Source organism: Myiozetetes cayanensis, unplaced genomic scaffold, assembly GCF_022539395.1.
Source record: "Myiozetetes cayanensis isolate MyiCay16 unplaced genomic scaffold, myiCay2020 scf15, whole genome shotgun sequence".
In the NCBI taxonomy this organism is placed as follows: domain Eukaryota; kingdom Metazoa; phylum Chordata; class Aves; order Passeriformes; family Tyrannidae; genus Myiozetetes; species Myiozetetes cayanensis.
Genome location: NW_026087159.1, coordinates 16,243,113 through 16,258,151, shown reverse-complemented (window position 1 = coordinate 16,258,151; position 15,039 = coordinate 16,243,113). Strand labels below are relative to the sequence as shown.

The 15,039-nt window shown below is 56.5% G+C and overlaps 1 protein-coding gene across 3 annotated transcripts; it reads right to left on the bottom strand.

The window, feature by feature from the left end:
* Nucleotides 1–677: 677 nt before the first annotated feature.
* EDA2R (ectodysplasin A2 receptor) lies at nt 678–14,101 on the bottom strand. 3 transcript variants are annotated; one of them, XM_050310774.1, is made up of 11 exons: nt 13,981–14,101; nt 9,251–9,360; nt 8,449–8,627; nt 7,546–7,631; nt 7,229–7,393; nt 6,600–6,746; nt 5,957–6,453; nt 5,674–5,722; nt 2,430–5,254; nt 2,298–2,363; nt 678–2,198 (listed from the first exon to the last, which is right to left on the bottom strand). In XM_050310774.1, exons 2-9 carry the CDS (start codon nt 9,335–9,337, stop codon nt 4,959–4,961), a joined length of 1,506 nt encoding a protein of 501 aa, XP_050166731.1. In that variant the 5' UTR covers nt 9,338–9,360; nt 13,981–14,101; the 3' UTR covers nt 678–2,198; nt 2,298–2,363; nt 2,430–4,958. The 3 variants fall into 3 exon arrangements, with proteins under 3 accessions (XP_050166731.1, XP_050166730.1, XP_050166733.1); XM_050310773.1 differs by having other exon boundaries at nt 2,298–5,254; XM_050310776.1 differs by lacking the exon at nt 13,981–14,101 and having other exon boundaries at nt 2,298–5,254; nt 9,118–9,360.
* Nucleotides 14,102–15,039: the final 938 nt, after the last annotated feature.

Genomic DNA, 15,039 nt, shown 5'->3' with positions numbered 1-15,039 from the left:
GTCATGGTTTTGTGTTTGGGGCTGGACGACCAGTTCTTCAGGGCTGTGATTCTAGAGGTTGCATCATTGCCCTGTGGTATGGCAGAGGCAGCCAGGGCTGCATGTGGGGATCCTCACACGCAGGATGAGCTGCAGCAGTGCAAGCACCCATAGAGCCTTCCAGACTCTGAAAAAGTATCACAGCTTTAGCTAGGACAGAAAATCATCCTTCATGCTAATAATTATTTTAAACAGACCCAGTGTAAGGGCACGAACACTGTAATTACTGAGCTGAAATAGCAGCTGTTTTTGTGAAGCTTTGGGAATGGGAGCTCCTTAGGCATCATTTAGGGATCTCTGCCTCTCCCCGTCCCCAGGCCACAGAGCAAACCCCACCTGAGACTTGGCCCCTGTGAAGAAGGTTAAACCCACACAAAACCAGAAGCTGACGCTCCTGGTCTGGGCAGGTGTCCTGTGGGGATGGGCCCAGGGCCATGGCTGCTCCATCCAGCAGCCCCTCCCAGCTGTTCCCACAGCGGGGGATGAGGCTGACAGCCTCAGCTGCAGCAGCATCTCTCTGAGAAGCCCTGCCTGCCCTGCCAGACAGAGCCCACCAGCCCCCACCAGCCCCTGCAGCATTTGTCCCCACCTGGTCCCCTGGCAGGGGACCCACAGGGAGGGGACTAAAAACTCACGAGTATCATCATCTCTGGATCCAAAATTTATTGAACTACAAACACACAGCACTCAAGAGCACCAGGTCTGGAGGAATGTGGGGGAACCCCCGCCGTTAACACAGAAGGCAGGAGCTTCAGCTATTGCTAGATTTGAACACAGACAACACCCCAAGAACAACAAGAGCAATGCTACATCAGAATTACAATGGTAACAACACAGAATTTACAAAAATATAAATAACCTATTCGTAACCTTAAGGAAAAATAACATCCACCATAAAAAACACCATGTATTATCCTGGATAAACCATGGCTACAGAAATGTAGTGATTTTTTTCTTTAAAAGCACCAGTCTGCAGTATAAAATAATCCAACACAGAGGGCATCTTCCCCTGACACTTGCAGACTCTTCCAAGAAGTGTGCCCAGATCAGTAAAACAATGTCTTTGTCAGTATTGCCTATTCCTGTAAGAGCACGGTGAGGAGACAACTCTCTTGAGCACCCTGTTCAGGAACAGCATCCAAGGGTTGTTCCCCAATTGTTCATCGGAATGAGCACTTTAACAGCACTGAAGTATGTGCCTATTTTAGGTCTATGCTTAAGAGCTTCTCAGAACAGGGCTGGATTTAAACTTATCATACAAATTCCTCTGCAAATCAGACTTCCAGACAAGAATGGTGCCAAAACCAGTTGCTTGTAAAAAAATAACCCCACTGCACAGGAGTGTTCCACTGTTCAGCCCCAGCTCAAGTTTTGCATAGATGATCAGTTATTTCATTTCTTTCACCTCCCCGAGAGCCACGCCAGCTTGGCACAAACAGCTTCCTGAGGCCGTGACACAGAACCAGCACTACGGGAATTTCCTTCCCTTACATTCCATGTATTGTGTTGAAAATACTATTAAAAGGCAAAAGTCAAGTATCAAGTCCACTGGTTCCCCACTGAAGCAGTTCCTCATGCAGGGATAGGCATAATTCTGATGTCCAAGTCCCAGTATTATCCCTGTTTTCAGGCTCTCATGTTTCCCTGAGGGCTCCAGCTGAGTTCGAGGCAGGTTGGCCAAAGGATCCCCAGGGGCATGGGCTAAAGGCCACCTGTAGAAATTTTGGCCCTTGTAAACACAGGTGATTTTGTCACTGCAGCTGAAGGAAGGTGTCTGTCATGGACAGAGCGAGAGTGGGGGGCAGCCCTTGGCTGGGAGCTGGGGAGGCCTCACTGCTGAAAAGCCCCGTCCTGCAATGCTCTTGTGCGATGTCAAGCCCTGCTGCAGCAGCGAGCACAGAGACTTGCACTGATACCATGTGTGAGGCTCTGAGGGGGGCACTGAGAAAAGTTAAAACAGACCTTAAACCAGCCCCTGACAGCCCAGTGCCGAGGGAGCACATCCAGTGGCATGGCCGAGGCCTGAGGGGCAGCGCCAGTGGAGCAGGAGCTGTGGCACAGCACACACTCACCCTGAGCACCAGCACATCACCATACACACCACACATGGCACGGCACATATCACACATGGCATGGACACAGCACCCTGCACATCACACCTGGCACGGCACACAGCACCCTACACATCACACCCGGCACGGCACACAGTACCCTACACATCACACCCGGCATGCCACACAGCACCCTACACATCACACATGGCACGGCACACAGCACCCTACACATCACACCCGGCACGGCACACAGTACCCCACACATCACACCTGGCACGGCACACAGCACCCTACACATCACACCCAGCACAGCACACAGTACCCCACACATCACACCCGGCATGCCACACAGCACCCTACACATCACACATGGCATGGACACACCACCCTACACATCACCCCCGGCATGGTAAGTTTTGGCTGTAAATAATATTGCTTAGACATCAAACAGCTGAAAAATAATAGTTTGCTATGAATGGAATGGGGTTGATTTCTTTATAGAACTGAGAAAAATAAAGAATTAAAGCCTCACTCCATCTGCTGGCCCAGAGCCTGGCCCCCCCACACACCAGCAGAGCTGCCCAGCACAAGGAGGGACCTGCAGCACATACCTGTGACATGTCCCTGTTATTCATAGTTTTAATTTAATAGCCCTTCCTGCCCATCCTTTGCTCCTGATGCTGTCATGTTACAGGAGGGCACTGGCTCTGCCATCCTATCTGGCTGCTGCTGCTCTATGCACCCCAAATGACCTCACACTGGTGGCACCAGTGACACAGGGACATGCAGGACAAGCCCCCCAGACCAGTTCCAACTTCAAAGTCAGAGCTGGTGAGCTGAGCTGCAGGAAGGCTCTTACTCAGATGCTGTGGGTAAAGTTATCTACCTTCCCACTGGAAGTGACCAAGTGTGCCCACAGAGGAATTAAGTGTTTATTGAATTTTGTGAGGTGATTAATGCCAGCACTCTCCTTGCAGCAGAGAAACCTTAAACATGAAATCCCTGGCCTCAGGCTCATGTGTTGCAGCAATACTGCTGGTTGCTCTGAGAGTGCAGCAAGAGTTCAACTAACCCCAGCCCCAGATGGCACAAGGTCCAGCACTTTGGGTCTTGGGGAGTAAAGAGCAATAAAATGACCTTGACTGTGGAAGAAACAAGCAGCAGGGGAGAGAAAGTGCCACATCCAGCTGAAACTGCCAACGCCTCTGCTTATCTGAGCACATCCTGGGTGCGCTCGATTCCCAACAGCACTGAACAGCAAAAAGAAACACCAGCAGCTATTAATACTCGGGACAGGGTGGGGGGAGCGCTGCCTTCCCAGAACCAGAACTCGCCTCTTCCAGGTACTGCGGCCACATAAAGGCAAAGCCTGTGGGCTCAGCCGGAGGGGGGCTGGCAGGGTAACAGTGCCGCTTGCTGGCGACCACCATCCACGGGCTCGGCCCCACAGCCGGTGATGGGCAGGACCGCAGCAAGCGCTCAGTGGACCCACTGCGGCCGTGACGGACAAAGCAACTGAGCCAGAGCGTCACCGGTTCAGTCTCAGGACAACTGGGGTGACACTTACTGGACATCGCTGTCGGTGCCGCCTGGCACTGAGCCACAGCGACTGGCGCGCGCCGCAGCCCCGCTGGCAGCTGCTCCACCCGTGACCCCGGCGGGAGCGGCATCCGCAGGCCCCGCGTGCCCAGCCGCCCCCGCATCGCCGCGCCCCGCACGGGAACGTGCCCCCGCAGCCACCACTCCTGTCCAGGGCCACTGACAGAGCCCCAGTGGCTGGGGCAGACTGAGAACAGCCTGATCACCTCCAGTCCTCAGCCCCGGGCATGACAACTGAACCTGGGGCACCCAGTGGCAGCAGGACCACGACAAATGAAATTACAAGCAGAAGGGCTCTCCCCTCCCCAGTAGCAACTCCTAGGAATGAGAAATCAGGCCATTTTATGGCAGGAAAACAAAAAAAAAAAAAAGAAAAATATTTTAAAAGGAGCTGGCCCTGCTGTGGCTGGCACAGGGATGTCACCACTGACTGCGAGCACAGTCATGGCTTCAGCCCCCAGCTGCCACCTGCTCCCCAGGGCAAGGCAGTGCAGTGACCCTGCCCCTGTTGCCCTGTGCCACCGCAAAGCCTTGGAGGCGATGGGCAGCAGATGGCTGTGGGCCACGTCAAGAACCTGGGAGTGAGCCAGCACCTGCCCCCGGCCAGCAGCCACAGCCTCTGGAAAAGGATGTACACCAGCTCATCCTAGGGATCAGTCTGAGACTCCTGTCAGGACAAATAGACACAAAAGGGAAGGTGCCAGGATGGCACAGGAAGGCAAAGGGTGGAGCCCGGCACGTGAGCCATGGTCAAATCCTCTGCTGAGGAAATCCCAGCGTGGAGGAAGAGAAACAACCAAAAAGCAAACTGAGAAAGTGGCATCTGGCACCTAGGAAAGCACAGCACAGGTAAGAGGAAGGACAGGAAAGCTGGAATGGAAGGGAGGCGATGGCTAGGCCCATAGGAGGATATTGCCCATGGAGACCAAGCCCCATGGCTGAAGGACCCTATGGTAAGAGTGGGGCAGGATGGGGCTCAATGCAGAGCCAGAACACTGCATTGCAGGTAGCACAGTGACCAACAGGCAAGGGTGTCACAGCCAGAGAAAAACAGTGTCTGGAGGGGCCTGAGCGAGCCCTCCCACACAGAGCTGGGAGAAGGCACAGCTGTGCTTCCCAGAACCCCTCACATCCTTCCATTCCATGACGCAAAGACCATCTCCATGCTCTCCCCCCAGGCACACCAGGGACACTACATGACTGAAGGCCACTGGATCCTCTCCCACACCAACAGTGCATGGAGCTTTCCTCATCCCTCTGCGTCCTCTAGTGCTGGTGGTCCGTCACAGGGCTGAGCGTGAAGTGGTCACAGAGCAGGAGCAAGGCGTCGAAGCGCTGGAGCCGCTGCAGCGCCTGTGCCAGCAGCGGGACGGTCACTGCGGCTCCCGTGTAGGTGAAGTGCGCGACAAGCTGCTCAAACCCTGAGATCCGTCCCAGTAGCTGGGGCACGAGCCCCAGCTCCAGTGCCACGTGGCCGAAGTTCTTCACACCAGTCAAGGAAGGGTCCAACAAGAAGGCAAGCGACTGCACCAAGGAATGGGGCAGCTCTGCAATTAGGAGACCTGGGGGGGCAGCATCACAGTGAAGCTGGGTTAGAACCTGTCCTTCCTGGCCAGGATAAGGGAAAACAGAGCAACCAGACTCCAGACCCAACCCCTGCTGAGCAGGTGACAGGACATCCTGCCAGGTATCTCCTCCAATATCACTTTCAGAGCTCAGCAACATGGAGGTGGCTCAGTCCTGGGGAAGCTGGTAACTGGTGACAACTAGGCTTCCATCAGCCACTGGCCTGCAGGCTACTCAAGGTAGCATCACAGAAAATGTACCTTCTGAACCAGCACCAAAGGCCACAAGTTAGATAAGTGATGCCTGGCACCTCCATGCAGCCATGGTGGACTTCTGGAGGAGCTCTATTTCAAGAACCTGCCTCTCTGATATCCCAGTGGTCAGAGAATAAAGATGAGGCTGGAAGACCACTTACCCTTGGCCGCACTGCTGATCTGAGTCACCAGGCTCTGAGCATCATCCACCTGGTGAGACAAAGACCCCAAGGTTGGTGGCAGTCTGCTGAGAACAGCAACCCCAGGCACTGCTCCCAGGGCCATCACAGGGGCTCACAGAATGGTGCTTCTCCTCCAGCTGTGCCACCCCATATCAACAAACCTCAGTCCACATCCCTACCCCTCCATCAAGCCCAGCCCCTGTGCCTGAGCCTCGGGCACCTGGCAGCAGTTTAGAGGAGTGATGAGGATGGAGGAACTTACTGGCTGCTCCCCAAGGGAAATATCGGCGGTGGGATTTGGGAAGGTGGGGGGCAAGTGATGGGCTCCCTCCTGCACCACACCACTGCTCTCTGCCGGGATCCTCTTCACTGCCTGGCTCGCTGCATCATCTGGCCGCTCGCTGCCCTCAAACTCTGCCTGGGAGGAAAACTTCTGGAGGTCCAGCTCGGTGCACTCCACTGGTGCGTGTGGCCACTTGTGCTGCAACTCGGAGGCGCAGGAGGAGAGGGGGGCCAGGGCCTCCACTGTGCCCGGCTGACCCTGCCTTGGGGCGGGGGGCGGCAGGACCCCGGCCAGGCAGTCCCCATGGCCCGAGGCCCGCATGAGGGGCTGGCTTTCCAGGAGGCTCCTGGCCAGCTGGGCCTTGGAGGCAGTGCTGATCACAACGGCTGGTGGCAAGTCCATCTCTGGCTGGTGAGAGGGGAGCTGGAGACCCACAGCTTCCCCATCTGAAATGAACTGCACTGCTTCCACAGGGCCTGGAACCAGAAACAGGCATGGCTCAGCAAAGCTCACCACGCAGCTCCAACCTTCCTGCCTAAGGGCATCTCAGCAGGTCCTGGGACACTCAAGCTGGAGCCCAGCACCACCTCCCTCCCCATGGGAAGGCAGCAAAAGCAGGTACCTTCTGCCTGCCTGTAGCAAGGGCTGAGGTTCTTCACACCCAGGCAGCAGGGACCAGACATCTGCTCCTCACACAGGAACCTGCCGGGCGCCGCTGCAGTCGGGAACATTGCTCGCTGGTCCGAGAAGTTCTGAGTCCTCAGGAAAACTTGGAGGATAGAAGAGAACCAGCCTGAGCAAAGGCCTGGCTCGCTTCCCCAGCATCTCCTCAGCCCTGTGGTATGTCTGCTGGCAAGGAGCCAGGAGCCAGCAGCTCCCTGGCATGCTGCTGGATGCCAGTGTGCCCCAGCCCACCAAACCTACTGCCCTCTTCCCTCAGCAGCAAAGAGCTGCCCAACCTGAGAAACCCCAGAAGAGAGAATTGTCAGTTCTGAGTGCAAAATGGCCTTCTCTTTTTCCTCCTGATGGCACCAAGGAGGAGGGAGGATCCTCTGTGTCTTTAAGCAGGCAAATCACACAAGAGGTCCTGCAGGCATGAGAAGCAGGACAAGGTGTCTACTCTGTAGGAGCCAAGTAACAGTTGGGTCACTGTGCTGTCAAAGTGGCAATGCTCAGGGCAATACTCTACACAGCAAGAAGGAACCACAGGCACAGGTGAATAGCACAGAGAGGAGGAGAGCACTGACTCACCTCGCTGGCACTGGCTCTTCCAAAACCGCTTGCAGTAGATGATGGAGAGTGCCAGAAGCACCAGGACGATGATGATCAGGGCGCTGCTGGTCAGCGCAAGAAGGGCTGTGTCCTGTGGTGGTACAGTGGGGATGGCGATCTTCACCAGGTTAGTTCTGGAGCGACCTGCAAACATCAGCCACAAAATGCTGAAGCCAAACTCCGAGGCTTGGGACCACCCCTTCCCATGTGCCCCTTGCCACATGCCATGACTGTGCCTCCTCCAGTTGGGCTGCAGCTCCACCCACCCCAATCTCCCTCAGTGAGGGGCAACCTACACTGTGGTTCAGAGGAGGGCGTCTGCTTGGTGCAGGGGATGCACTCCCATTCCAGCTGCCCGCTGATCCGTGCTTTCCGGTAAAACCTGCCAACAGAGCAGAGGGGCTCAGCAGTGCCCAGCCCCTGGTGAGGCCCCACCCCCCTGGCTGTGCAGCCAGCTGTGCTGCCCAGCCCGTGGCAGTGGGGGACAGCTGACGCCCCACTCTTGCTCAGCCAGCTGGGCCACCCCACAGCAGCAGGGCTGTCATCGCTGACCGAAGCTGCACTGCAGCTACTTGTTCACGCCTAGCCATTTGCTAAGGAGTGACATCCCTCCAACAGCCCCTCGCTCTCTGGCCCCATGTCTGCTGAAGCGGATTATAGAGACAAGCAGCTCCCCAGAGGGTCAGAACACCCCAGTTACAGCTGTGTCCAGCAAGAGGCTCACACACCAAAGCCTCAGCTCGCTCCTGTCCCAGTCGCACTGATGGTCAATGCGTGTCTGCAGCCCTCAGGCTTGGTGCGGGCTGGCTGTATACAGCACTTTCATTTCAGTAACTCCTTAAACACTTCACCCCTCTGTCCTCCTCTTTCGGGACCATCAACCATAGTGGTCTACAGCCCCTCATCTTTCAGGGCTTGGCCACCCTGGTGTCCACAGAACAACTCGGGTCTGGAAGTTTTCTTCCACAGCTGATTTATGGAAGCCTTCAGGTTCCCTTCTCTGGAGCTACAAGGGGACCATCAGAGGGGTCTGACTTCCATGTAATGAGCAGTGTCTTCATAGAGGCAGGTCTGGGTCATCAGGCTCCTCTTACGTCCCATGACCCAGGTAGCTTCAAATGCCACCCTCTCTGCCCACACCCTCCCTGCCTGTCCCCAGGTGCAGCCTCAGTGGCTCTGCTCAGCCTGGCCCTGCTCACCCTGGCAGGCACTCCCCGCAGACCGCGTCGGCCGTCGCCGTGCAGTTGGATTTCTGGAGGCGGTTGATGAGGGCGCAGGACAGGCAGGGCTTGCAGCCGTGGTGTCCCCAGCGGTCCTTGAACTTCCTGGGAGGGCAGGCCACGCACTGCGCGTCCCCACCGCTGCCGTCACCGCAGTCCTGCAAGGGGCCACGGTGGGTTCCAAATGGTACCAAGGGGAACAGTGTGCCTTCTTTGGGGGAAAAGGGTAGTGGGGCCACAACTCATGTGCAGGGTTCTCAGAAGCCAGGCGAGAGCCGCTGCCAGCACGGCTCCCCCAGGACACTGTCTCATGGCCGGCCATGGCCCACCGGCGCACTTCGGCTGTCGGAAAGCTCTGGCAGCACCATGCCCAGGAAGGCACCTCTGGGGAGACCCCACTGGGACTCCCCGCACTGAGGCTGGGCCAGGACCACCCACAGCATTGTCCTGCTGGCACCCACCCATGTGCAGCCTGGCCAGGCAGTGTGACCCCACTCAGAGCTATGGACCAGAGGAAATTCAGACTTCCATCAGCAAAAAAGGAAACAAGGCAGCACAAGGAGCAACCTAAATCCCTCACCACCTCCTGCTTCCATTGTCTTGCCCTCCTACCCAGGGGGAGTGAAACAATTCACCGTCCCATCCTACCATGTCTCAGCTCTTCCCAACATTCCGGGACTTAAGATCATCCTTCTGAAGAGAGGCAGGAAGAGGATTCATCCAGCACTGTAAAAGCCTTGGTGATAGATGACTCCCTTTCCTTACAGAGCAGTCAATTTACCTTGGAAAGCTCCTGCCCAGGCATGCACTTTCTACAGGGGACACATTTCTTCTGGTCATCCAGGTACTCGCTCTCTTGGCAGGCCATTGTGCTGGAGATGAGTGGGGAGCCTGGGGAAAAGAGGAAGAGAAGGCAGAGGGGTCACAGCCAACCCCAACACCTTTGGGATGAACAATGTGCCCGTCTCTGGGTGGCCATTTCCATCTGGCCAGGATGGCAGCTGGCACTGCTGGGCATCATGGGTGGGACTCAGGCAGGAGGTGGTTGCTGATTCCTGGTGCACAGCTCTGGCAGTCTCGGGCTTCCCAGCAAGGCTGGTGATGAACTGCCCCATTTAGTGGAACAAACGAAATTTCAGACCCAGGATTGAGGCAGACCCACCGACTGCTTGGGTCACCAGTGGATTCTGCCAGCCCCCAGCCATAGCTCCGGGTATCTGAGACGATCAGCAGAGAGCTCAGCCCCAGCAAAGGCCCAACAAAGTCCTAGCTTAAGGATCCAGAAGTCCACCTCTGGCCAGCATGGCTGCATTAGTCTGACAGACCAAATACAGGTCACACACACCCCTGTGTTCCCACTGTATCCCCAGGGACACACACACACACCTGTGGCCCTGCTGCTCTGCCCTGGATCTGTGCAGCCACAGGGTATTGCTCTGCACACATTCTGGCTCAGTGCAGGCTCACTCAGAGTGACCTCAGAGGACTGGCAGAACAAGCTCCCACCTCCCTCCAAAACACCCTCCAGAGCCTTCCCGAGGTGCATTAATGGCTCAGCTGAAGGTGAGGGCAGAACCAGACACTGTGGGGCTGCACCGTCAGTGAGGGTGGCTCACAGGGGAGCATGGGACTAGTGTCTCACTCAGAACAAGCAGCTCAGACTGAAGCTACAAACCTGAGCAATTTATTTGGAGTTTTGGGGCTGTCTGATCAGTTCTGGTTTTTGTAGTGGAGGTGGAGCAGCTGCAGGACCCCCAGCACCACAACAACTCTTGAGAGAACTCCTTCCCCTCCCACGGCAGCATTCCTCCACAGGCTTTTTCTGCCTCCTCTGCCTAATTCCACCACTCCCTTGCTGGTGCCTTTTGGAAGCAGACACTTGGCTGGGCTCCCCCAGCTCTGGAGGGCCGAGATTCATGGGAGATGAGGTCTGCCCGGACGAGCACAGCGCGTGAGTCACCCTCACGCAGATCCGGCTCACGGTGCACGGGCTGATACAAGGATCGGCAGCTGATCCCTTAGGGACTGGCCATGAGGAGCTGAAGGGGCTAAATCTGTCTTGCAAACATCTCGGGAGGGGCATAGGCACAGCCTATAAATAGCATTAAGGTTCCTGACGCTACTGAATAAATAAAGGAGATTTGTCACCATCTCAGAAGGTGGTGAAGAGGGAGCCCAATGCCACCGCCCTGGGATATGCACTGGGTTTTGCTACACGCTGAATGCAGGAGAGAAAATGAAAAGCAGAGAGATGGGTCCCAAGCGGGTGACACCCAACTGCTTTGTGGGGCTGGCACACCAATGGCCGGAGCCCAACCTCTCTGTGAGTTCGTGCCTGCAGCCAGGCTCGCCTCTGCTGTCAGGTGCCTCTGGGGTAGGGGGTCAGCACAGCCAATGCTCAGGTCTGGAGCTTGTTCCAGCTTTTGCACAAGATGAATGAAGCAAAATTGCAGGCAATAGGAAAGGAGCCCAAACACCAGAGTGTGGAGAGCAAGGGACTGATTTTTATCTGCTCTCCGAAGTGCTGCTGTATCACCAAAAAAAGGCACTGGTGGAAAAAAGAAAAAAACAACTCCCCCCACAATAAAATACCCCCAACCAGCACACTTTTTGGTGAAACTGTCTAGAAACACAACCCGATCACTCTCATATATTTACAGATTTTTCTGTAAGGGCCTGCAGCTGGATGCCCTTACAGCCCCCTCCCCACAAGAGTCCCAGCTTAAAGCAGTTCCCCAAATACAGAAAGTTACACAGGCCAAAGGAATCCCACAGCAGAGCTGCTCCACGTGTGAGGATGTCTGCCAAGATGATGGAATTGCTGAGGATGGGGGAGACAGCCTTCCCTGCTGTGCCAGCAGCATACTGGGCACAGGGCAGGCCTGCTGCTGCTCAAACCACAGCATAATGATAGAAGGAACAAACACTTTGTTGAATATCTGGCATGAAATTCAAATCTGTGGGATCTTTGTACTTCTTATTTCAACAACATCAGACCCAAGACACTTCATTTGTATGTGGAGGACACATCCAAACCACCTGATGCTGCCCCGGTATGGCAGCAACCTTGGATCCTCTGATGTGTGACTGAAACAACTGGTCCTAATGAACTGAAAGAAAAAGCCAAAAACAAACAACAAACCCTGCCACCTCTTTGGGAACCACATGGGGTCTCCAGGTGACTGCCAGAGCAGCAGATTTATCTGCCAAAGAGGAATATAAAGGTATCACAGTGTCAGTGAGTATACCTTGGACACATTATCAATGTACTTATAGGTTGGGGGAAAGAAGAATCCTGCCCTAGTGCAAGATCCATGAGATCTTCTAACTTAAAAACATTATTAATTTGTTCAAGAATTCTTTTATTGCCTTAAAGAGACATCCTGCCTGAGCAGGGAAGCAGAGCAGGCTCCCCACTGCATCATCCCTTAAGACACCAAACCCACGAGCTGATGAATGAGTTTCACTGCATGAGATGAAATTGTTCCAGCATTGCCACAGTATGAGCTGCAGTTCATCTGCCCTGTGACAGTGCTGTGGTTCAGCCATTGTCTTTTGTCTGCAAAAGTGTGATTTTCAAAAGAATTCGACTACATAGGAATATAAACTACTTCTTCTGTGTCCAGCTAATGGATTCTGGTAGGAAAAAGAAGGTGAGAAAATTAATAAGTGAAAGGGTAGAAAATAAAAGTAATCAGTGAAAGCATTAGTGCTACTGATTCTCCCCATCTGCCCAGCACATACCAGGCAGGGGGGGCCAGCAGGGATGCAGGCAGTGCAGGGAGGGCAGGGGAACAGGCTGGAGTGCAGACAGGGCAGGAGGAGGTGGGCTGGGCTGGTCCCTGCTCCAGCCATTGACCCCGTCCCCTCACACCGTGGGTCTCTGTGTGCTTGGGATAGGGAGTGCCCAGACCCACCTTCAGGGACTTGGACACCTACAACCCGGCAGTGGCTCTTCTACATCACAGGAGCCAGCACAACTCAGGTTTTTCCTCTGCAGCATGACCGACTGGCACAGCCAGGCAGTACCATGCCTCAGATGAGACACTTGTATACATTGGAATTCTATTTCAGAGAGCTGAAATCCTAAATAAGAACTGCAAGTGAAAAGCAGGGGAAAAAAAATGTTATCTGGAAAATATGAGTGCACTCCTCGTGCTTGGCCACAGCCAGTCCCGGACTCCTGCTCAGCCATTCTCCCACTCCGGTCCGGGCAACGTCTCTGCCTCTCCCTGTGCTACAGACTGTGCTGGGAGAGTCTCTGCTGCAGTGAAGGAAAGAGGTGGAATCTGAGGCTTTCCACGTGGCTTGGAAATCAGCAAGTTTTCCAACACTTTTGGAGATTCTATGCACACAATTGCCCACTAGTTGTTTAATCTGGAGTGGTTGGGAACTTCTGTTTGCTTTAGGTGAAAGCACCGCGCTCTTGGGTGGGGAGGGGAAGTGCTCCGGGCTGATCTCACCCGTTTCAGAGCACGGCAGGAGTCCCCAGCGCTCATTTTCCAATGATTTTTGCCAAGTTCAGGCTGTCCACCTTGGGGATACACACTCTGCCTTACCAGATATCTACAGTAACACTTCCAAAGCTCTTATCAATTTGCATAAAACCTGAGATTTTTTTGCCCCACATCTAATTCTTAGTAATTGTCATTGTCTTATTGCAATAATCATAGAATCACTGAGACTGTAAAAACCCTCCAAGATTTTCGAGTCCAGCCGTTCCGCCGGCACTGCCCAGGCTACCACTAACCCATGTCCCCAGGTGCCACATCCACACGCCTGCTAAATCCCCCCAGGGACGGGGACTCCACCACTCCCTGGGCAGCCTGTGCCAGGGCTTTCGGGGAAGAAATTGTTCTTAATATCTAACCTAAACCTACCGACCTCCGCACCTTTCGGCTGCTCATTTCTGACAGAAAAGCGGAGGCGAGGCTGACGGCGAGACGACTGCGGGGGCAGCGCGCCGGCGGGGCGGTGCGTGCGGCGGGGCCGCCCACGAGGGTGCCGGTCGTGGGCGCATCCCGGGGCCGCCCCGCTCTCCCGGACACCGCCGACCCGGCTCGTCCCAGCTCGCCCGCCGCCCCCCGGCCCGGCCCGGCCCGGCCCGACCCCCGCGGCCCCGCCGGCGCCCCCCGCCGCCCGTCCGCGGGAAGGCGGCAGCTCCCCGGGATATGCCCGGACACGTCCCGGCCAGGGGCTCCGCCGCGGCACGACCGCCCCGCATAACCCCGCCCGGCACCCCCAGGACCACGGCCCCGGTCTTCACATCCCCCGGCCCCCGCACTCCTCGGCCCGGTACTCCCGGCGTTCGGAGACGATCACGGAGCCGGCTGCAGTCCACGTGTATCGCTGCCGCCGCGCTGCCGGGAGCGGGACCCGCCGCGCTGCCGGGAGCGGGACCCGCCGCAGCTCCCGCCGGTCCCCCTGCCCCGCAACCGGGGTGACACCGGCACCGGAGAGGATCGGGACCGCCGCGGGCGGGCGGGCAGGTGCGCGGACCCCACGGCTCACCTGTGGGAGTACCGGTGCTGGAAGGACGGCGCGGACCGGGATCGGGCCGGCAGTACCGGCGGCACCAGGAGGACGTGGGTCCCAGGGCAGATAGCGCGGACCGGGACCGGACCGTCGATGACTCCACGGCCTCGCGTGGAGCGGAGCGGCTCGGAGCCCGTCCCGGGCACCGGGAGCAGCCCCCGCGCCCCGCCCCGCCGGCCCCATTGGCGGCGCCGCCGCCGGGGCGGGGCGAAGCGGCGGAGCGGGGGCGGCCGACAGCGGCGGGGCTGGCCCCGGGGCCGGGAGAAGAGGGGCAGAAGCCGTAGTGCCGCGGGGCGTCTGGGCAGGGCAGCGACGGGGCGTCCCGGGGCCGCCGGCCACGGTGTGAAACTGGAGAACTCCCGGGCGTGCGGGACCTCGTTCCCTTTGACCTGGGCTTGTCCTGCACATCGGCTGTGGGCTGGAGGCTGGAGGAGCCCCGGGCCCGGCTGCCCCTCTCCAGCCATGGGGGAACACACGCCAGAAAGGAATAAACTCACCAGTTCCGACTGTAGCTGTGCCACTAACAGCGTGTGTACAGTGTGTATACCGAGTGTATACTGTGCGTGTACTCTGCATGTACAGTGTATGTACTGTGTGTGTGGGCAGCGCACACCGGGCATGGCCAGGCCCTGTGGCGGGGGGCTTCTCCCAGGCTCAGCATTAAACCTCTCCCAGCACTTGCTGTGACTCACCGTGAGTCCGTGGGTGGCTCCAGAGAGTCATCCTGAAGGTATTCCAAGATTGCCACTTAGTGACTGACTCTACCACAGAGTGAACTGAACTGGTGTGCGGAACTGAAGCTCCTTGTGCAGGGGAAGTTGATTTTCCTAGGGATACAGCCCTTGACACTCCTCTTTCAGTGCACTGTACCCCCCAAGTGCTGATCCCCAGTCCTAACCTGTCAGGTTCCTGGCAGGGCCCTACTGCCTTCCTAAGCTCCAGGAGGGGCGGGATGGGCAGTCAGTGCCACTTATTTCCGTGCATTGGGCAGTACTGGTTGCTGTGCCAAGATATGTACTCTTTTTTTCTCTCTTT